The sequence below is a fragment of the Salvelinus fontinalis genome, chromosome 33 (assembly GCF_029448725.1).
Source record: "Salvelinus fontinalis isolate EN_2023a chromosome 33, ASM2944872v1, whole genome shotgun sequence".
Classification (NCBI taxonomy): domain Eukaryota; kingdom Metazoa; phylum Chordata; class Actinopteri; order Salmoniformes; family Salmonidae; genus Salvelinus; species Salvelinus fontinalis.
Window position 1 is genome coordinate 24,051,412 of NC_074697.1, and position 24,149 is coordinate 24,075,560.

The following is a 24,149-nucleotide window of genomic DNA, read 5'->3' on the forward strand; positions in this document are numbered from 1 at the left end:
AAGGAGAATGGCAAGAATTGTCCAAGCCAACAGTCAAGCCACAAACAGACCTATAACGGCACAGTGGTGTGCAGACAGCATCTTGGAACGCACAACTCATTGATCTTTGTCACGGATGGGCTATTGAAGCAGAAGACACACCGGGTTCCACTCCTATCAGCTAAAAACAAGAAGTTTCTCCAGTGGGCACGCGATCACCAACATTGGACAATTGAGTCGAAAAATATTGCCTGGTCCGACGAATCCCGGTTCCTGTTACATCATGCTGATGGCAGAGGCAGGATTTGGTGTAAGCAGCATGAGTCCATGGACCCATCCTGCCTGGTGTCAAAGGTGTAGCGCTGTCCAAACTGCAGCAACTGCATGATTGCCATCGTGTCAGCATGGACCAACATGCAGCACGCCTGTGGAACGTTTACCGACTTGTAGAGTCAATGCCCTGTAATTCAGGGTGTTCTGGAGGCAAAGGGGGTCCGACCAGGTACTAGATGGGTGTAACTAATAAACTGTCCGGTGAGTGTACATTTGCAGTCTCACTTCACTCCGCCACCAGCACCACCACACATACATTGTGTTGTGGCCCTGGCATGTGGCAGCATAAAGGATCCATTCATTACCATTCAAGTCACAAGAAATGCATCACATCATTTGTCACTTCTCATTCAGAAACACATTTACACTTGACAGTTAACCCCAAATATTGCCAGGAGAACGCTACCTGCCTGAATGCCTAGTGGCAACTGTAAAGTTTGGTGGAGGAAGAATATTCTGTTTCCAACATTGTGGCAACAGTTTGGGGAAGGCCCTTTCCTGTTTCAGCATGACAATGCCCGGTGTTCAGAGCGAGGTCCATACAGGAATGGTTTGTCGATACCAGTGTGGAAGAACTTGACTGGCCTGCACAGAGCCCTGACCTCAACCCCATCGAACACCTTTGGGATGAATTAGAATGTCGACTGCGAGCCAGGCCTAATCGCCCATCAGTGCCCGACCTCACTAATGCTCTTGTGGCTGAATGGAAGCAAGTCCCAGCAGCGATGTTCCAACATCTAGTGGGAAAGCCTTCCCAGAAGTATGTTATATCAGCAAAGGTTGGACCAACTCCATATTAATGCCCATGATTTTTGAATGAGATGTTCAACGAGACTTTTGGTAATGTGTTCTATGTTTGAGTTGCTTTTGAAAGCAAAATTCGAATTGAAAATATTGTCATTTTTCAATTCGATTTTCATAATAGCAAGCTAGGACTGATGGTTTGGGTTGCTAAACTAGCAAATATGTGTGTTAGGTTACCAAGGGAACCACTGTCGCTATCTTGTAAATTTGCTAGCTACGTTATTGGTATCACCAAAGGGATTAATTGGGTCAGTCTCATATGTTGCTTACCTAAAAAGGACAATATAGGGTATCTGAAGGAAAAGGTAGTCCTATGTGTTTTTTCTCTACAAAAAGTGCAGTACATTTCTGTCATTACGTCTTCAAACATACATGCTTTCAACTGGAGGCTCAGCACAAGTGTACATTCTGCTCGTGCGCCTCTATAACATAAATAAACTACCCTCTCTCTCCTCACTACTGTATTTCTCCCATTTGTCCGCTAGGAAGCTGTGTTGTTCTTTGTTTCTGGGACAATATGATGCAGGCTCTGTGCCTCCGACCGGCAGACATTGTTTTCATAGCTCTGGTTTACTACTATCAGCCAACACAGGCACAGTTTTGTGGAGATCCCTCTGTTGCAATAATTCGGACTTTCAAAACACGGTCACTGAAGAGAGTCATCCACAATCTGTTTGGCAATAAAAATAACATTGACAGAAGAAATCACCGTCGTAGTTCCCCTTCGGAAACCATTTGTCTGCTTTTCAATGAGTAAGTAACATTAGCTACATTTGACTGTTTTCCAGCTAGCTAGCAAGTAAACGCTAACCAAATGTGCATTTTTTTTACTAGTTAACTGATTTAAAACACAACGAAGTAACGTTTTAAGTGTTCACAATTTACTAAGATTATGGATAGCTAAAGGACACTGGGTAAAGTGAACCTTGATGGATTGTCTGTTTTCTATGGTGGAATTGGGAGTCAGCGAGGCCCTTCTGAACAGCAGCGTCCCAGGATTGCACAGTTGTCACATATAGAACAAGAGTTGACGTTAGTTATAAAAATATATTGTTGTGTCCCAAGTAGCTAACGTTACCGTTAGCTAGCTAACGTTACCGTTAGCTAGCTAACTAGTGACCAGATGTGTTTGCTTGCCTTAAACTATAGTATAAGCAAATGCGATAGTATTTATCTAAAAAGTATTTCCGCTAGCTAATTCCCTTAACGCAATCCACAAAACTAACATTAGTTAGCTAAATCAGTGAATGCAAGCTAACGTTAGCTGTCTTCGTAAGCAGTAAATGTCAAATAATGTTTTAATATCGTAAACTCAAATCCTAAACAAACAGTATATAAAGGTATCAGCCAAAATAAAGGTAACACTTGAGTAAATTGGGGATAAAACGCATAATGAAAGCAGGTGCTTCAACACAGGTGTGATTCCTGAGTTAATTAAGCAATTAACATCCCATCATGCTTAGGGTCATGTATGAAAATGCCCAGTTGCCCATTGTTTTGTCTACCATGGCTAGAAGAAGAGATCAAATTGTATTGGTCACGTATACATATTTAGCAAATGTTATTGTGGGTGTAGATCTGTGACTTTGAAAGAGGGGTCTCAAAGGACATAAGGGGTTTACGGTCACCAGATCTTAACTTACTTACTGGAGATTCTGGAGCTGCATCTGAGAGAGTTTTCCACCACCATCAACAAAATACAAAATTATGGAATTTCTTGTGGAAGAATGGCGTTGAATCCAGACACTTGTAGAATTTATGCCAAGGCTCACTGAAGCTGTTCTGATGGCTCGTGGTGGCCCAACGCCCTATCAATACACTTTATGTTGATGTTTCTTTTATTTTGACAGTTACCTGTAGTTGACAGGAATTTGTTCATAAAGCGATCAAGAAACACATGCCTGATTTTTAGTCAGCGACACAAACAAAGACAGCTGCCAGAGCAATGGTGTGATGGTTCACCGTTAATAAAGCCACACTGTAAATATTTATTTACCATCAATAAGATGCAGATCCTTACATTATCTCGCACAGTATATTATTAAAGTTTACATGTGCCAACAAAGCTTTCACAATAAAAAGGCAAGTAAGGCTAGTATATCTATTATTATGAAAGAATAGTGGATATTTATCATGTGTGTCCAAAATGTGTTCTGTCTGTCTTTCCTAAACTGTGCCAGCTACTTCTAAACAGTGCAACATTATTGATTGTGTTCATAAGATGTTCAAGCATGTCTGTGTCAAGGATGATAACATTTTCATGTAACACAGACTGCTCTGATATGTCCAAAGTGTCACGGCTGCTTTGATGCCACTCTGTCTATAGTCTGAACTGATGTTGAATCCATAAATATTCCTCTTCGTGCTCTAGAAATTCTTTACAGTTCCAAGGATTTCAAGGTTTCAAAATATTCCGGGTCAAGAGTTTGTTCTCACCTTGGGCTCCTGGTCTTTGGTTTACTCCTTTCCATAGAACAGCTTCAGACGACAGCCCATGAATTTCCCGGTGAGGCTGAACAGAACTCACCACCATGTTTCCAGATGAGTGTCAGAAGCGCTATTCGTTCATTAGAAATGTTTTGGACTGCTGCCCATGGTTTGAGAGATCACAGAGATGGTATTCTGAAGGTTTGCACTGCAGTTGGCCTCTCTCCTCTCATTGTGACTCAGAGCGTGCCAAAGTAACTTCTTGTTTTGGTTATCATTTTCCTACATCTTTTGAAAAAGTGCAAGTTAGCAATACATTGAAGCCAATCGTGTGGTTGGTCGATGGATCCACAATGTCAAATTAGACTATGTTCTGTAATAGGCCTACTTTATGTAAAGTGTTACCTGTGTAGCAGTGTTTCTGTTAGCCACAATTGCAGGCTTTTGCCCCCCCATAAATAAAACTGTTTCTGGCCAGGATGACCAGGAGAAAAAAAATCCAGCACAAAATAATGCTTTTTATTCATTGATGCTTTTTATTCATTATGTATATACATTTGACCGTCATGCTTATCAGTCTATAGGTTAATTTGCATAATTTAGTGGAATTAAATTGGTCTGTCTTTTTGTTATTCATCATGTATCTTATTTATACAACACAACTATTACACACGCACAGCATACAGAGCCTATTTTGAGCGGGATTTCTCCTGCAGCTGGTTGCTGCTGTACTAAAACATGCTTTTATAAGCCCATTCTCTGCACAACAATTCTAAATGCAATCAAGTGTTAAAAGTTTTGGTGCAGAATTAAAAATAGCTACTATTTTTATTTCTCAACTGGTAATTGAAGCGTGCCTCCCATTCATTCTATTGCAGGCAACGGGCTATCAGTGCGTCACCCACCACTTTACAATGTGAGCTGGAGGCAGTATGCATTTTGAAAACATTTAATTATTTTATTTCATATGATGAGGCATATCTTACCTCGCTTCAAAGGAGCCTATAGGCAAAATCTCACCATGGAAACGTGGAGGCAATTATTTTAGAAAGACTTCAGCGGCACATGAGTTGGAAGATTACTATTTCTACCATTCTGCATGCCAGTTATGATTTTCATATGCGCAATTTCGTGGAACAGTTCAATTTCAGTAACATTTTTGTTTCTCAAAATTGTTGTCATGTGGTTAATCATAAAAATCTGAATTAAAATGATAAAAATCTAAAAGTTATAAGTCAACTAATGCGAGATCAAAAAATAGAAAGAATGGCGCCGGAGGAGATGGCTGCCGTTTACAGACTCCTAAACAATTGTGCTATTGTGTTGGTTTTTTTGCGTTAATGTTAACTTTTGTTTTTTTATTTTGTACATAATGTTGCTGCCACTGTCTCTTATGACCCGATGCAACGTAACCCCCCCCCCCCTGTCATTTGCATCAGAAAGAGACAGAGATATCAGGGACGTAGGTACGGGGTGCCTTGTAAGGATCTGACGGTGAGTGGGTAATCTGCCTCTACCATCAGTCTGATTAGCCAACATACAATCATTGGATAAGAAAATAGACGAGCTACAATCACGAATATCCTACCAACGGGACATTAAAAACTGGAATATCATATGTTTCTCAGAGTCGTGGCTGAACGACGACACGGATAACATACGGCTGGTTGGGTTTACGCTGCATTGGCAAGACATAACAGCTGCCTCCGGTAAGACAAGGGGTGGCGGTCTGTGTATATTTGTAAACAAAAGCTGGTGCACGAAATCTAAGGACATCTCAAGGTTTTGCTCGCCTGAGGTAGAGTATCTCATAAGCTGTAGACCACACTATTTATCAAGAAAGTTTATCTGTATTTTTCGTGGCCATCTACATTAAAGGTCGACCGATTAATCGGAATGGCCGATTTTAATTAGGGCTGATTTCAAGTTTTCATAATAATCGGTAATCTGCATTTTCGGACACCGATTATGGACGATTACATTGCAATCCACGAGGAGACTGCGTGGCAGGCTGACTACCTGTTATGCGAGTGCAGCAAGGAGGTAAGGTGCTAGCTAGCATTAAACGTATCTTATAAAAAACAATCAATCTTAACATAATCACTAGTTAACTACACATGGTTGATGATATTACTAGTTCATCTAGCTTGTCCTGCGTTGCATATAATCGATGCGGTGCCTGTTAATTTATCATTGAATCACAGCCTACTTTGCGAAATGGGTGATTTAACAAGCGCATTTGCGAAAAAAGCACAGTCGTTGTACCTAACCATAAACATCAATGCCTTTCTTAAATCAATACACAAGTATATATTTTTTAACCTGCATATATAGTTAATATTGCCTGCTAACATGAATTTATTTTAACTAGGGAAATTGTGTCACTTCTCTTGCGTTCTGTGCAAGCAGAGTCAAGGTATATGCAGCAGTTTGGGCCGCCTGGCTCGTTGCAAACTGTGTGAAGACCATTTCTTCCTAACAAAGACCGTATTTAATTTGCCAGAATTGTACATAATTATGACATACATTGCACAACCTTCAATGTTAACAGCAATATTTAGACTTAGGGATGCCACCCGTTAGATAAAATACGTAACGGTTCTGTATTTCACTGAAAGAATAAACGTTTTGTTTGCGAAATGATAGTTTCCGGATTTGACCATATTAATGACCTAAGGCTCGTATTTCTGTGTTTATTATAATTAAGTCTATGATTTGATAGAGCAGTCTGACTGAGCGGTGGTAGGCAGCAGCAGGATCGTAAGCATTCATGCAAACAGCACTTTCCAGCGTTTGCCAGCAGCTCTTTGCATTGCTTGAAGCACAGCGCTGTTTATGACTTCAAGCCTATCAACTCCCGAGATTAGGCTGGCAATACTAAACTACCTATTAGAACATCCAATATTCAAAGGTATATGAAATACAAATGGTATAGAGAGAAATAGTCCTATAATAACTACAACCTAAAACTTCTTACATGGGAATATTGAAGACTCATGTTAAAAGTAACCACTAGCTTTCATATGTTCTCATGTTCTGAGCAAGGAACTTAAACGTTAGCTTTTTTACATGGCACATATTGCACTTTTACTTTCTTCTCCAACACTGTTTTTGCATTATTTAAACCAAATGTAATATGTTTCATTATTTGTTTGAGACTAAATTGATCTTATTGATGTATTATATTAAGTTAAAATAAGTGTTCATTCAGTATTGTCATTATTACAAATATATATAAAAATCGACCGATTTTTAATCGGTATCAGCTTTTTTTGGTCCTCCAATAATCGGTATCAGCGTTGAAAAATCATAATCGGTCGACTTCTAGTCTACATACCACCACAAACCGATGCTGGCACTAGACCGCACTCAATGAGCTGTATACTGCCATAAGCAAACAGGAAAACTCTCATCCAGAGGCGGCGCTACTAGTGGCTGGGGACTTTAATGCAGGGAAACTTAAATTCGTTCTACCTAATTTCTACCAGCATGTTAAATGTGCAACCAGAGGGGGAAAAAACTCTACACCACCTTTACTCCACACACAGAGACTCATACAAAACGCTCCCTCTCCCTCCATTTGGCAAATCTGACCATAATTCTATCCTCCTGATTCCCGCTTACAAACAACTAAAGCAGGAAGCACCAGTGACTCTGTCAAAAAAAAATGTGGTCAGATGACGCAGATGCTAAGCTACAAGACTATTTTGCTAGCACAGACTGGAATATATTCCGGGATTCTTCCGATGGCATTGAGGAGTACAACACATCAGTCACTGGCTTCATCAATAAGTGCATCGATGACGTCGTCCCCACAGTGACCGTACGTACATGCCCCAACCAGAAGCCATGGATTACAGGCAACATCCGCATTGAGCTAAAGGGTAGATCTGCCGCTTTCAAGGAGCAGGACTCTAACCCAGACGCTTATAAAAAAAATACCACTATTGCCTGAGACAAACCATCAAACAGGCAAAGTGTCAATACAGGACTAAGATTGAATCGTACTACACTGACTCCGTCACTCGTCGGATGTGGCAGGTCTTGCAAACTATTACAGACTACAAAGGGAAGCACAGCCGCGAGCTGCCCAGTGATATGAGCCAACCAGATGAGCTAAATTACTTCTATGCTTGCTTTGAGGCAAGCAACACTGAAGCATGCATGAGAGCATCAGCTGTTCCGGACGACTGTGTGATCATGCTCTCCGTGAGTAAGACCTTTAAACAGGTCAACATTCACAAGGCCGCAGGGCCAGACGGATTTCCAAGACGTGTACTCAGCATGCGCTGACCTACTGGCAAGTGTCTTCACTGACATTTTCAACCTCTCCCTGTCTGAGTCTGTAATACCAACCCGGTTCAAGCAGACCACCATATTCCCTGTGCCCAAGAACACTAAGGTATCCTGCCTTAATGACTACCGACCCGCAGCAATCAGGTCAATCAGGCCATGAAGTACTTTGAAAGGCTGGTCATCAACACCATCAACACCATTATCCCAGAAACCCTAGACCACTTCAATTTGCATACCGCCCCAACAGATCCACAGATGATGCAATCTTTATTGCACTCCACACTGCCCTCTCCCACCTGGACAAAAGGAACACCTACACTACCACTCAAAAGTTTGGGGTCACTTAGAAATGTCCTTGTTTTTCAAAGAAAAGTAAAAAAATGTTGTCCATTTTTAAAATAACATCAAATTGATCAGCAATACAGTGTAGACGTTGTATATGACTATTGTAGCTGGACACGGCTTATTTTTAATGGAATATCTACATGGGCGTACAGAGGCCCATTATCAGCAACCGTCACTCCCGTGGTCCAATTGCACGTTGTATTGCGCCTTCGCGTTGATGATTGGTGATTATCGAAGGGGAGACTGTTGGAAAGATTTTTCAAATAGCTTACTCTGAGGAACTAGCCCCTTGCACCTCTCTGGTTCAGAGCGGTTGGGTTAAATGCGGAAGACACATTTCAAATGAATGCATTCAGTTGTACAACTGACTAGATATCCTCCTTTTCCCTTCATAGTTTTAATATAATATCATTCACAATGATAGCTGGAAGTAGGGGTGCTGAGGGTACTGCAGCACCACCTGATAAATCGCTACCTCAACATGTCGGGGTGCTGAGGGTGCTGCAGCACCTCCTGATAAAGCTCTACCTCAACATGAGGTTGAGTGCTGCATGCAGCACCTCCTGATAAATTGCTACCTCAACATTATCAGGACAGAGAAACCAGACACATGGGGCAGCACCCCTAAACAAAAGACAATGAAAATTGACAAATCTCGTAAATGATGGTTATGAAATAAACTTCTTTTGAACTCTGCAAACAACATTTAAACTGTGAGAATGAAAACGGAAAATAACTAATTTAATAAATGCATTAACCTCTCTGGTACGCTAGCGTCCCACCTCGACAACAGCCAGTGAAATTGCAGGGTACCAAATTCAAAACAACAGAAATCCCATAATTAAAATTCCTCAAACATACAAGTATTATCCACCATTTTAAAGATAAACTTCTTGTAAATCCAACCACAGTGTCCGATTTCAAAAAGGCTTTACTGCGAAAGCACACCATGCAATTATGTTAGGTCAGCACCTTGTCACAGAAAACCATACAGCCATTTTTCCAGCCAAAGAGAGGAGTCACAAAAAGCAGAAATAGAGATGAAAATTAATCACAAACCTTTGATGATCTTCATCAGATGGCACTCATAGGACTTTATGTTACACAATACATGTATGTTTTGTTCGATAAAGTTCATATTTATATCCAAAAATCTCAGTTTCCATTGGCGCGTTATGGTCAGAAATGCATTGTCTCAAACAAACATCCGGTGAAAGTGCAGAGAGCCACATCAAATTACAGAAATACTCATCACAAACATTGATAAACGATACAAGTGTTAAACATACAAATAAAGATAAACTTCTCCTTAATGCAACCGCTGTGTCAGATTTCAAAAAGGCTTTACAGAGAAAGCCCACTTTGCGATTATGTTAGTTCTGCACTTAGCCACAGAAACCCATGCAGCCATTTTCCAGCCAAGGAGAGTGTTACAAAAGTCAGAAATAGCATTAAAATAAATCACTTACCTTTGATCTTCATCTGGTGGCACTCCCAGGTCTCCATGTTAGACAATAAATGTTTGTTTTGTTCGATAATGTCCCTCTTTATGACCAAATACCTCCTTTTTGTTCGCATTTTGTCCAGTAATCCGAATGCTTAAGGCGCGTGCGCTAATTCCTGACGAAAAGTTTTTAAAAAGTACAATAAAAGTTAGTAGAAACATGCCAAACGATGTTTTTGTCATAAATAATCAATAATATTTCAACCGGACAAAAGCTTCATCAATAGGAAAGGCTAAACAAGAAAGGCGCGTTCCCGATCAGGCGCATGGCTGATGAATGGAAATTTCCACTGGCCACTGATTGAAAGTGCTGTATCTCCCTAATTTTTCAGAGTAAAAGCCAGAAACAATGCCTAAAGACTGACTATGTGTAGAGGAAGCCACGGAGCTCGTGAACTGGGTCCTAAGTTTTTGTATGGTGGATAGGCTTTCAATGGAAAAACAGCCTTTGAAAATAATAGTACTTCCTGGTTGGATTTTCCTCTGGTTTTCGCATGCCATATCAAATCTACTAATTATATGCATATCCTATCTTCTGGGCCTGAGTAGCAGGCAGTTTAATTTGGGCACGCTTTTCATCCAACATTTCGAATGCTGCCCCCTACCCTAGGGAAGTTAACAGAAATGTATGTAACCAAATAATGAGTAACGGTACATTTACTACTGATGACATATGTTATGGGGAATTGATACAACAAATGTATCAGAGGGCAAACAATATACACAATGAAACAATGAATTGCCAAAAGTTGGCGGGAGACAGCTGAGCCATTTTGGAGAGAGACTCACCTACGTCTTTGGCACATAACCCTTCTTGTTTTAATTATACTCAAGAAACATTATAGTCACACACATATATTTTAGATGCTTTTCGCTGACAGCTGCAACTCCGTAATAAGCTAGGCAGGCCTATTGCCACGCGGGCTGCCCAAATTGTGGGCTACCCAAATAGGCATAGGCCTATGAGCTTTTTCAAGTAAGCTAATGATCCTGTCCTCGATTTCTTGCTGTCATGCTTGCTGGTGAAATATTTTTTTATTATTTTTATTTATGTATAGACAGGAGTGATTATAATTAATTGATCAAATGTATTTCCATTTACTTCCCTATTGGACCGCCATTTAATTTCTCTCCCGTTCTACTGGATTTCATATCAACTTTCTTTGGTTATCCAGAAGCCAAATGTACAATCCTGGTCGTATTAGCAACCCATCCAAGTTGTTGCATCTTTAGATTTCCCCCTCTTTCTAACAGAGATTTTATCGGTTACATATGGAACCACTATCAGGTACGCTGTTAAGAATGGTGTTCTCAAATTGTTTTTTGGCAAATGTTTGAAAGTGCTGTTTTATTGGCAGCTTCATTACATGAGTTACATGTTCTGTTAAGATGCATTACCATAATGTAAATGTGATTTGTGTCATTCTGAGCACCGTGGTTGGATGCCCTAATTGGTTACTCACCCAGTGCATATGGGTCTGATAGATTTCTCAAATGGTACATAAAAAATCTTCCCGGTCATGTTGTCTGGCGCCACATTTTACTAACGGAAATCCTTCTGTGTACTAACACTGTTATTACACTGTTACATAGTGCTTTAGTAATTGCTCTCTTATTGCATACTAATGAAATTGAGTGGTTTGTGTCAGTTCTCTACGGTTTTATTTCTATCTGCAAGGAAACCACCATAACTTCTGGATCTCTCTCTCTCTTCCTACAAGGCCAATGGTCTGTCCATCCATGGGATGATAATGTGTTGCCTAGCCATCCACAGATCAGAGATAAAAACTGATGGAGGAGGAGGCATGTTAAAAAACCTGACCTGCATCTTCTCCTTTACGGCTGCATGCCCCAGCTAGGTGCTGCTACTCCCTTCCCCCTTCACAGGGTCCCCTGATTTGCATATGGCTCCTGAGTCCTGACCCTCTGTTTTGGCCCTCCCAGGGGATGCTGGGAAAGGCAGGCAGACAGGCAAGAGTGAGGCCCATCTAGATAACCCCCCCCTCTCCCATGTTGTCCCCCCTCCTCTTCTATCACCCGATGGTACTCATCAGTGACCATGTGATGCCACATGGGAACGCTCTCCTCTATCCCAGAGTTCTGTGGATAAGAGAATGAAAGATTTGGGCGGGGCCCAACTGACTAGTATGGTCTGTCTATGGGCTGTTTTCACTACTTGCTGCAGCCCTACATTTATTTGATCTCTGTTTTATCATGAAATCTTTCACTATGTCTTTGTAACCATGGTATTAACATCCAACGTTTTGACTGGTAAGTATTGTTCTATCACTCTCCTTTCTGCTTTGCCGGAAAAAAAATGAACAAGCCATTTATTTGCCATTTCATTGAAGGGCATCTCAAGCGCATTCTTCCCTGGGTTGTGTGAAATTAGATCTATGAATCATCTCAGTGAGTCGTTCAACTCTCTCCCTGGGGTAGTAGGAGGTAAAAACTCCCTATTCCCCTGCGTGACAGATGGCCCAGAAAGGGCCTGCTACAACCATGATTGTCATTATTAGTTTTATAACGTGTGTTCTGACAGATGCAGCAGGCACACACATTTAAGGCTTCCAGGAAGACAGGAAGAGGAGGAGGACAAATGGGAGAGAGGGGGGGGTTGACATTTCCAGTAACGCTTCCACTGACATCGATGTGCCCTCCACTCACTCAGTCACGCACACACTCACATTCTATTTCTCCCTCTTGCTCGCTCTCCTCTCTCATTCACACACACTTTTCCTCCTCCTTCCCCAGAACCAGGTCATTGAACAGGAAGGATTATGGGTTGCCACTGTCACAGTAGTCACTAGGCTTTGGTTCGGTGCTCTGTTGTCTTTACTTTCTGTCCCACTCCCACCATGCTTATTGGTCACAAGTGATTACTGTAGTTGGTTCAGGGAGGCAGGCAGTGCTTTTTCCTTTTTTCTTACGCTTAGATTTTTACCTCATAACCTGGAAGTTGGAACAATTCACCAATCCAAAGCTGCTGTACAAATACATTTTTATTGGTCGGGTACACATTTTGCAGATGTTATCGCAGGTGTAGCAAAATGCTTCATGTTTCTAGCTCCAACAGTGCAGTACACCGAGTGTACAAAACCTTAGGAACACCTTCCTAATGTTGAGTTGCACCCTCGTTTGCCCTCAGAACAGCCTTAATTAGACAGGGCATGGACTCTACACGGTGTCAAGTGTTCCACAGGAATGCTGGCCCATGTTGACTCCATTGCTTCCAACAGTTGGGTCAAGTTGGCTGGATATCCTTTGGGTGGTGGACCATTCTTGATACACAGGAAACTGTTGAGCATGAAAAACCCGTCAGCGTTGCAGTTCTTGACACACTGAAATCGGTGTGCCTGTCACCTCATACTTTTTTCAATGGCACTTACATCCTTTGTCTTGCCCATTCACCCTCTAAATGCCACACATACACAGTCCATGTGTCAATTGACTCAAGACATCCTTCTTTAACCTGTCTCCTCCCCTTCATCTACACTGATTGAAGTGACATCAATGAGGGATCATGGCTTTCCCCTGAATTCACCTGGTCCGTCTGTCATGGAAAGAACACATTCGGTGTACCTGACAATACACATGAAAATGAAGAAATATTACAACATTATTATTGTACCCTCTAAGTGGAATAGGTCTACAAACTGGCCTAACAAAATAAATGTTATTGAAACGTGTGTATGTGGTATGTAAGTTATGGAGAAGCAGTGTATTCCACAGACGAGTAGGGGAAAAGAACTGGGGCCTGATGGTGGGGTTAAACTCCACAGGAACTGCACTTCATTCAAAATGAATGTGTGACCAAAGGCATTTGCCGTTCTGGTTTCTCCTTGTCCATTAAAAATCCATATTTCTGAAGTCCCACTGCTGACTATGGCTGCTAAAAGCCTCGGGTGTGGAGGAGGCAGTTGGAGCCAGACATGACCGACTGTGTGATGTATTACACCACACCTCGCTATCACTTGGTCTTGGCTCCTCTTCCCTATCACTTCTGTCATCCCTTCGCCAAGATGTTGTAGTCGGCTGGGGCTGCATGAGCAATGTGCAAATGATGCAGTGTTGTTGAATGCAACATTTCCTTTTTTAATTCTGGAAACCTCTTTTTAGGTCCTCTGAATAATGACAAAACTACCATCTTTAGAATCCTGTTAAATGAGCTATATCATGAGCCTTTCTGTCCGATACTTCTACAGAATTTAGAGTTACGTGTTACAGCCTGCTACAGCGTGAGATTTAGGCCAACAGACGATGTCTAGAAGTCTCTTGTGAATGTCTCGTTCAATAATGTATTGACTGGCAGTTTGTCATACTGTCTATACACACCATTACGTACAGTGCCTTGCAAAAGTATTCATCCCTGTTGGTGTTTTTCCTATTTTGTTGCATTACAACCTGTAATTTAAATGGATTTTTATTTGGATTTCATGTAATGGACATACACAAAACCGTCCAAATTGGTGAAGTGGGAAAAAAATGTACTTGTTTCAAAAAATTCTACAAAATAAAAAACGTGCATATGTATTCACCCCCTTTGCTATGAAACCCCTAAAAAAGATCTGGTGCAACCAATTACCTTCAAAAGTCACAAAATTAGTTAGATTGCACACAGGTGGACTTTATTTAAGTGTCACATGATCTGTCACATGATCTCAGTGTATATATATATATATACCCCTGTTCTGAAAGGCTCCAGAATCTGCAATACCGCAAAGCAAGCGGCACCATGATGCCCAAGGAGCTCTCCAAACAGGTCAAGGAATAGTTTTGGAGAAGTACAGATCAGGGTTGGGTTATAAACAAAAATCTGAAACTTAATGGAGCACCATTAAATCCATTATTAAAAAATGGAAAGAATATGGCACCACAATAAACCTGCCAAGAGAGGGCGGCCCACCAAAATTCACGAACCAGGCAAGGAGGGTATTAATCAGAGAGGCAATAAAGAGACCCAAGATTAACCTGAAGGAGCTGCAAAGCTCCACAGGACCACTTTAGAGCTGGGCTTTACAGAAGAGTGGCCAGGAAAAAAAGCCATTGTTTATAGAAAAAAATAAGCAAACACGTTTGGTGTTACCCAAAAGGCATGTGGGAGACTCCCCAAACATATGGACGAAGGTACTCTGGTCAGAAGAGACTAAAATTTGACCATCAAGGAAAAAACTATGTCTGGCGCAAACCCAACACCTCATCACCCCGAGAACACCATCCCCACAGTAAAGCATGGTGGTCGTGGCAGCATCATGCTGTGGGGATGTTTTTCATCATCAGGGACTGGGAAACTGGTCAGAATTGAAGGAATGACGGTGATGCAAAATACAGGGAAATTCTTGAGGGAAACCTTTTTCAGTCTTCCAGAGATTTGAGACTGGGACGGAGGTTCACCTTCCAGCAGGACAATGAACCTAACATACTGCTAAAGCAAGACTCAAGTGGTTTAAGGGGAAACATTTAAATGTCTTGGAATGGCCTAGTCAAAGCCGAGACCTCAATCCAATTGAGAATCTGTGGTATGACTTAAAGATTGCTGTACACCAGCAGAACCCTTCCAACTTGAAGGAGCTGGAGAAGTTTTGCCTTGAAGAATGGGCAAAAATCCCAGTGGCTAGATGTGCCAAGCTTATAGAGACATACCCCAAGAGACTTGCAGCTGTAATTGCTGCAAAAGGTGGCTCTACAAAGTATTGACTTTGGGAGGGGGGGTGTGAATAGTTATGCACGCTCAAGTTTTCTTTTATCTTTTTATTTTTTATTTATGTCTTGTTTGTGTCACAATAAAACATATTTTGCATCTTCAAAGTGGTAGGCATGTTGTGTAACTCAAATGATACAAACGCCCAAAAATGTATTTTAATTCCAGGTTGTAAGGCAACAAAATAGGAAAAATGCCAAGGGGTGAATACTTTCGCAAGCCACTGTACACATATATTTATATTCCGCACTCAGACATTGCTTGTTCTGATATTTCTTTATTTAAATGTTTTTGATTTGTGTGTATTGTTAGGTATTACTGCACTGTTGGAGCTGCACCTGCGTTAACATCTGCAAAATATGTGTATGCGACCAATACAACTTGATTTCATTCCATATCAAGTAGAGGTCGATTGATTATGATTTGTCAATACCGATACCGATTATTGGAGGACAAAAAAAAGCCGATACCGATTAATCGGCCTATTTTATGAAAAAAATAAAATAATATTTTAATATATATATCATACACACACACACATTTTTGTAATAATGACAATTGCAACAATACTGAAGGAACAATGAACACTTTTATTTTAACTTAATATAATGCATAAATACACACACACACGCACACAGCTCTGAAGTGACAATGATACTGAAGAGTCTGCTTAGGAGACAAATACTCTCAACTGTTTGAATAAAAATAGAGTTTTTGATGAATGTTGAAAACAAAAACTTTAATTTCTATATGCAGGAAATCCTATTTTAATAATGGGCATGGTAAGAATTGACAACCAAAGTGCGAGTCATAATTCCCATGACACTTTCTAGCAAAATCTGAAAAGCGGTTCCTTCATTTATTCTATAGGATATTTTTAGATTCACTTAAAATAAGGTCTGTGTTTCGTGTAGCCTTACATCACTGTGCGAATTTTATAACTGTGTAGATATCCATAGGACAAGGTAAACCGCCTCGACGATCAATATTGGCTAAATATAAGCGAAGATACATTTTTTTGTAGAGTGGATTTATGACAATATGTTGACAAACGTTACCTTATCCTAGTGAGATTTACACGGGTATCAAAACGTCGAGGCGGTTTAAGCCTGCACGAAACACAGACCTTATTTGAAGTAGATCAAGACATTCTCTATGGAAGACATGAACGGTAAAATAACGAAGGAACCCCTTTCAAATTCAGCCGCAAGTTATTACAGGAATTATAACGCGTCGACTATTTCTCTCTAAACCATATACCTTTGACTAATCCGGAAACTATCACCTCGAAAACAAAACGTTTATTCCGTTCCGTATTTTATCTAACGGGTGGTATCCATGAGTCTAAATATTCCTGTTACATTACACAACCTTCCATGTTGTCATAATTACGTACAATTCTGGCAAATTAGTCGCAAAGAGCCAGGCGGCCCAAACTGTTGCATATACCCTGACTCTGCGTGCAATGAACGCAAGAGAAATGACACAATTTCACCTGGTTAATATTGCCTGCTAACCTGGATTTCTTTTAGCTAAATATGCAGGTTTAAAAATATATACTTGTGTATTGATTTTAAGAAAGGCATTGATGTTTATGGGTAAGTACACATGGGAGCAATGACAGTCATTGATTGATTTTTTTAAGATAAGTTTAATGCTAGCTAGCAACTTACCTTCGCTTACTGCATTCGTTAAGTCAGGCTCCTCGTGGAGTGCAATGTAATCAGGTGTTAGAGCATTGGACTACTTAACTGTAAGGTTGCAAGATTAAATCCCCCGAGCTGACAAGGTTAAAAATCTGTCGTTCTGCCCCTGAACGAGGCAGAACATTCCTAGGCCGTCATTGAAAATAAGAATGTGTTCTAAACTGACTTGCCTAGTTAAATAAAGATTAAATAAAGGTATAAAAAGAAGGGAAAAAATCGTCAAATCGGCGCCCAAAAAGACCAATTTCCGATTGTTATGAAAACTTGAAATCGGTCGACCTCTAATATCAACACCTCTGGTGATTGTCCCAGAGTGTTAAACAATGACCTTTCTCTTGACTCACAGCATCTCGCCCCCACCCCGCTAAAGGCGTCTCTCTCTTCTGCTTCTGTTGTTGAAGGGTTATCTCATCTGACAACTTCCTGTTATTTGTCCTGTTTCCCATTTCCTCAAAGTGACTGAGGCCCTCTCTCTGTGGCACCAAAGTCTTACCAAATCAATGGAGGCCAATTGTTTCCAAAATATATGTTATTAGGTTTCACAATAGACAAAAATGACACAGACAGATAGGCCTTATGTGTTTTTATTGGATACATCACATGTAATGACTTGTAGCTTTTTACCCTTCTAAGCGATGGATGAGATTTGATTTGGACTACTATGCCATATAAAATAATTATTGAAAAATTCGAATGCTACAAACATAATAGCCAGATAAATAGATGAATGCAGGGCTGGTGTGCATAAAAGATCACAGTGGAAATATAATTACCCTGAAAATACATCAAAGCCACATGACTAAATAATTGTTATGTTTATGGATTAGTCTTCAGTAAAGTCAGGCCATGGCCGGATGCTCCTATTGTAATGCTACACGATGCTCTGTTGTGCTAATGGGGATAGGGATCATGTCTGGACCAGGCTCTGTTGAAATAGACTCTTTCTGGTTGCTTTTGGGCTCCTTTTGTCAGCTGTGAAAACAAGATGAGATGGGAAGAGGTCTTGTTTGCAGAGGGGCACAGAGTCCACTCCCTGTCCCATGGAATCACCCCTATTGGAAGTCTGGGGGCCCCTGGGCCTGGCGCCAATGTGAACCTGGTAGCAGTGTAAGAATTCATAGTGTGGGGGTAACACAAACTAAACGTAGACTTGGACAGATTTGATAATGAGGGCCACCTGGATGTATTCCCTGTGGTCCTCATGCTTCTTGAAAATCTACAGATGTTCAATTAACTATTTGAATCAGACTTCTCATATTAGTAAATATTGTACACTATTGATTTTCTGCTTCTTTATAAGCAGCTCTAGTGAGTGAGTCGGTGATGACGCTTCTGGCCCAAGCACTGGATTCAAAGCCTGCTTTTCAAAATTGTGTTTTTAAGAGCTGCAACACCTGGCTGTCCTGCTTGGCCTGCAGCCAACATGCAGGCAGGATATGATCCCTTTTTTAATTCACATCATGTGCACAATCTGAGAATGCTTGCTCTTCATTCGACACAGTAAAGAAAAAACGAATGTGTGCGTGCCGCGTGTACGTTTTTAAATTCTCAAAAGAGCAGTGTATGTGTGCCTGTGTGCAGCTTTTGCCCTGTGACATGGCTGTAGCTAGGGCTAGCGTAATTACCATATAACCACGTAACCTAACCGACGGTTATGGATGAAGACCGTCATGAAAATCAAACAACCCTCGTAACGTATTATTATAATCATTTTTGGGGTGGAACGAACAGCTGACTGAAGACGGAACCGCCGGGCATTCGTGAGATTGTGTTTTTCTGCTGTTACATGGCCTCTACAAAGTGATTGAACTTTGTCACTCCTTGCTGAAACAAGCAAGGTGTTGTAACAGACAAGTATTTGGTTGCTTAGGCAACACCCCCTTCCCTGCAGCACATGCAGTCAGGAGCGGAGGAGAGGAGAAAATGTGTTTTTTACGTTGACCACGTCATTTGGCTGACCAATAACCATCACCCAAAACTAAACCGGGGAAGCAGAGTTTGCAAGAAACAAAGTGAAATCCCAACCACAGCTAGCAACAACATATGGACCTAACTCAGTGTTCTTTAAGATACGTTGGGCCTTTGTCAGCATTGCTGTCTGTGCTGTTTGCACTGAAACAGGGATTTATATTCACATTTGGGACATCTACAGCAATGTGCGAAAATTCCTTCTCCACTCTGAAGAACGTATAGCAGTGAACACAGACTCAGCATGTTACATCAACGAAAAGCCAAACTTGTCCAGCTGGCATTTGAAAGGGACCTGACAAGTACATTTTCTCCAGGAAGGAGAATGGAATCAAACTTCGCATGAGGTTCAACACCGCATGGAGGAGGCTGCAACTCATCTAAATGGTAAGCTACAAACTTTATGGCCCCGGCTGCCATGGCAGAATTATTATCCCTCATGTAAGGGAGGGTTGTTTGGCAGATGTATTTTTATGTAATGTAAAGTTTAGGCCTTTTTGCTGTTTACTTCAATCTAAAAGATGCATTGATCTGTCATTGCTTGCTTTTGCGGGTCTAATTGCTGTTGAGATATATTAGTTTTGCTTTATTTGATGGGTATAGGGACAATGACCAATGTAGCCTATTAGTTGTGCTCTGAGGTGACGCGGTAGCCTTCTGCCCATGTTCCTGAATGTATGGTTATGGTGTATGCGGTTTTAATGAGCAAATCTTGGGCTACGAGTCTTTGTGGGACTTCTCTTCAACATTGAGTGCTTTCTTATGGCAAAATGACAGTTGTTGTGTACATGGCTGTGTTTCAGATAGGCCTCCATTTTTGTATGTAGGACCAATACCCTGTGTAGCCTACTAAAACAAGTAGGCAAACTTTCACTCTATCATTAATGTGTATTACACAGTCATTATGTGATAACTTTTACAGTAGCCTATGTCAATACTATGAAAATGACACAGCCTACATTTTCGTCCCCTCCCTGCTCTCTTGCTATTTTGTGTGTGTGTGTTGCTCTCTGAATGGGCATTTACTCTTTGCAGCAGATTCAAATTAGCTACTGCCATGTAGGACATTTCACATCAGCTATGACTATAGAATATGCACTTAGTTTGATTTAATTTGGTTACACTCGTAGTGTCACAATTTTTTACAAATTTGACAGAAATGTAGCCTGTAGTTGTAATGATTGAATTTGAAGCTATGAAGCCTGTAAGAATCTTTGATAAGCTAATGGTGCTCATCTTGTCGTGAGTTTAAGCTATGAAGCCTGTAAGAATCTTTGATAAGCTAATGGTGCTCATCTTGTCGTGAGTTGAAGCTATGAAGCCTGTAAGAATCTTTGATAAGCTAATGGTGCTCATCTTGTCGTGAGTTTAAGCTATGAAGCCTGTAAGAATCTTTAATAAGCTAATGGTGCTCATCTTGTCGTGAGTTTAAGCTATGAAGCCTGTAAGAATCTTTGATAAGCTAATGGTGCTCATCTTGTCGTGAGTTTAAGCTATGAAGCCTGTAAGAATCTTTGATAAGCTAATGGTGCTCATCTTGTCGTGAGTTTAAGCTATGAAGCCTGTAAGAATCTTTGATAAGCTAATGGTGCTCATCTTGTCGTGAGTTGAAGCTATGAAGCCTGTAAGAATCTTTGATAAGCTAATGGTGCTCATCTTGTCGTGAGTTTAAGCTATGAAGCCTGTAAGAATCTTTGATAAGCTAATGGTGCTCATCTTGTCGTGAGTTTAAGCTATGAAGCCTGTAAGAATCTTTGATAAGCTAATGGTGCTCATCTTGTCGTGCTGACCTGTGTGTGTTGGTAGGTGTAAATTATGTGTAGGCCTACTGCAGCTACGGCTGCATTCTGTACACCTGGTAGTGGTACGCATGTCTTTCTTGTGTTATTATATAAAGCCATGGTTGTTGATGTGTACAGCTACATTTCAGGTATATGTTGGTACTCTGGGCCTATGAGTGTTCAAATCTACCCCCCACTCCTCTAGCTGTAGACTAGATAGATGTCCTGGATCTCTGGCTCTTTCATGCAGATGGCTGTTATAACAGCCGTTGCATCCTGAGAGGTCACCAGGGTGAGTTTGTTGTTATTGTTGGCCTTGAGAGTGGTGGAGGGGGACTGCCATCTCTGCCTAGGTCTGCCTGCCCCTCTGAAGAAAAGTGGGTGTCACTCTTTCCAAATGGCTGTTGAAAACATGTGAACGTCACAGGGCAGGAATGTGAACTAGCTGGTCTTGTTGGGAGAATGAATGGCAGAGCACAGATGGAGGGAAGAGACTATAGTTAGCTTAGCCAAGACTCAATGGCCTTTCACTCACGTGTCTGTGAAACTGTAGGCCTATAGAGTATTGACACGGACAGTCTTACCATTTCTGTGGGGGATTTAGTAAGGGACTACAGTACAGTTTGTCTACAGAGATTATCAGAGATTTACTATGAGGCCTAATCCAAAAATAATTTAATTTCATTCTTGTTCAACTGCCACTTGTGCCACTTTTAGAGTGTGTATTTATCATAGCTGAAATGTTATTTTCACCTGTAAACTGGAGACACAGTATAAGTGGAGCTCTCTGGCCCTAAATAGTCTAGCAGCAGTGGTCAACACAGGAGATTAGAATGTCCCACCTACAGTATGATGGCCCCAGATGGAATGCTGGGGCCTGGTTGTCATGGGGACAGTCAAGCCTGGGACTAGTAATTGTGTTGGGAGATGGAGCCTACCATCTGAGAACACTATAACCCTTGTAATGAGATCTGTTCTCCACTACATAGATAGGCTACTTAGAGAGGACATGCATTTTGTCATTTTTTTAATCTAAACTCAGCAAAAGAAGAAACGTCCCTTTTTCAGGACCCTGTCTTTCAAATATAATTCGTAAAAATCCAAATAACTTCACAGATCTTCTATGTAAAGGGTTTAAACACATGCTTGTTCAATAAATCATAAACAATTTGATTTGATTTATTTTAACTTTATTTAGCTAGGCAAGTCACTTAAGAACAAATTCTTATTTTCAATGATGGCCTAGGAACAGTGGGTTAACTGCCTTGTTCAGGAGCAGAATGACAGATTTCTACCTTGTCAGCTCGGGGATTCGATCTTGCAAGCTCAATCTTGCAACCTGAACATTAATGAACATTAATTAACATGCACCTGTGGAACAGTCGCTAAGACAGTAACAGCTTACAGACGGTAGGCAATTAAGGTCACAGTTATGAAAACTACTGACTCTGAAAAACACCAAAAGAAAGATGCCCAGGGTCCCTGCTCATCTGCGTGAACGTGCCTTTGGCATGCTGCAAGGAGGCATGAGGACTGCAGATGTGGCCAGGGCAATAAATTGCAATGTCCGTACTGTGAGATGCCTAAGACAGGGCTACAGGGAGACAGGACGGACAGCTGATCGACCTCGCAGTGGCAGACCACATGTAACAACACCTGCACAGGATCGGTACATCCAAACATCACACCTGCAGGATAGGTACAGGATGGCAACAACAACTGCCCGTGTTACACCAGGAATGCACAATTCCTCCATCAGTGCTCAGACTGTCCGCAATAGGCTGAGAGAGGCTGGACTGAGGGCTTGTAGGCCTGTTGTAAGGCAGGTCCAAACCAGACATCACCGGTAACAATGTCGCATATGGGCACAAACCCACCGTCGCTGGACCAGACAGGACTGGCAAAAAGTGCTCTTCACTGACGAGTCGTGGTTTTGTCTCCCCAGGGGTGATGGTCGGATTCACGTTTATCGTCGAAGGAATGAGCGTTACACAGAGGTCTGTACTCTGGAGCAGGATCGATTTGGAGGTGGAGGGTCCGTCATGGTCTGGGGCAGTGTGTCACAGTATCATCGGACTGAGCTTGTTGTCATTGCAGGCAATCTCAACGCTGTGTGTTACAGGGAAGACATCCTCCTCCCTCATGTGGTACCCTTCCTGCAAGCTCATCCTGACATGACCCTCCAGCATGACAATGCCACCAGCCATACTGCTTGTTCTGTGTGTGATTTCCTGCAAGACCAAATGTCAGTGTTCTGCCATGGCCAGTAAAGAGCCCGGATCTCAATCCCATTGAGCACGTCTATGGGACTGTTGGATCGGAGGGTGAGTGCTAGGGCCATTCCCCCCAGAAATGTCTGGGAACTTGCAGGTGCCTTGGTGGAAGAGTGGGGTAACATCTCACAGCAAGAACTGGCAAATCTGGTGCAGTCCATGGGGAGGAGATGCACTGTAATTCTTAATGCAGCTGGTGGCCACACCAAATACCGACTGTTACTTTTGATGTTGACCCCCCTCCCCCCTGTTCCATTTCTGTTAGACACATGTCCGTGGAACTTGTTCAGTTTATGTCTCAGTTGTTGAATCTTATATCATACAAATATTTACACCTGTTAAGTTTGCTGAAAATAAATGCAGTTGACAGTGAACGGACGTTTCTTTTTTTGCTGAGTTAATTTTTCTGTTGTCATCGTGTTCCTACGTATTGAAAGCAGATTCATTTATGCTTGACTGTGTTAATGTAGGCCAGCTAAAGGTCTTCAGCATCAAAGTGCATGACTGGCTGCATTTAGTCCTTCAGAGTCTGTTACTCCACATAATTACTTTAGATGAGTAATCCATCAGATGGTGACTTCCTAGTACTCTATCGTAGGGTAATGTCTTTTTTCTTCTTACCTGCTCCAGCACAGTGAATATGATAGATTGAAGGTAAGCCCAGCTCTCTTGACCAGAGCAGTGCTGCTACTTCCTTTTGTTCACTGTGTGTTGGGAGACAACCACAGCCGCACATACAGACCCAGGAGGACAAAGAGCAATGGATCCCATGCTAAATATAGCAGGTTCTTAGGTGCAGATGAATATAGTCTCGTTGATGTGAAGAGGTCTGTGTGTGAGGGAGAGGAGTCCATGGCTGTGCCTGGGTTCTGTGCTGAGACGCACATGCTTCAGGCCTTTATATACATATTAACTTTCTACCAAAATAATATGCAGGTTTGCATAATCGTGGGCTGGTGGTACAAAAATAGGGATGTTGAGCCTGAAAGAAGGAAGCTATGATATGTTTTTTTGATAGGGAAGTGTTTACAA

General features: G+C 41.5%; 2 protein-coding genes across 2 annotated transcripts in view; one reads left to right on the plus strand and one right to left on the minus strand.

The window, feature by feature from the left end:
* The first annotated feature begins 1,613 nt into the window (after positions 1–1,613).
* Positions 1,614–24,149, plus strand: part of LOC129831858 (CUE domain-containing protein 1-like) — a 58,464-nt gene continuing 35,928 nt past the window's right edge. Inside the window, exon 1 of the mRNA XM_055895371.1 lies at positions 1,614–1,869. The gene's annotated coding sequence lies outside the window, so the exon portion shown is untranslated. The remainder of the gene's footprint in view (positions 1,870–24,149) is intronic.
* Positions 3,574–24,149, minus strand: part of LOC129831561 (uncharacterized) — a 37,686-nt gene continuing 17,110 nt past the window's right edge. The window contains exon 2 of the mRNA XM_055894922.1: positions 3,574–3,628. Coding sequence (XP_055750897.1) covers positions 3,574–3,628 — 55 coding nt within the window. The remainder of the gene's footprint in view (positions 3,629–24,149) is intronic.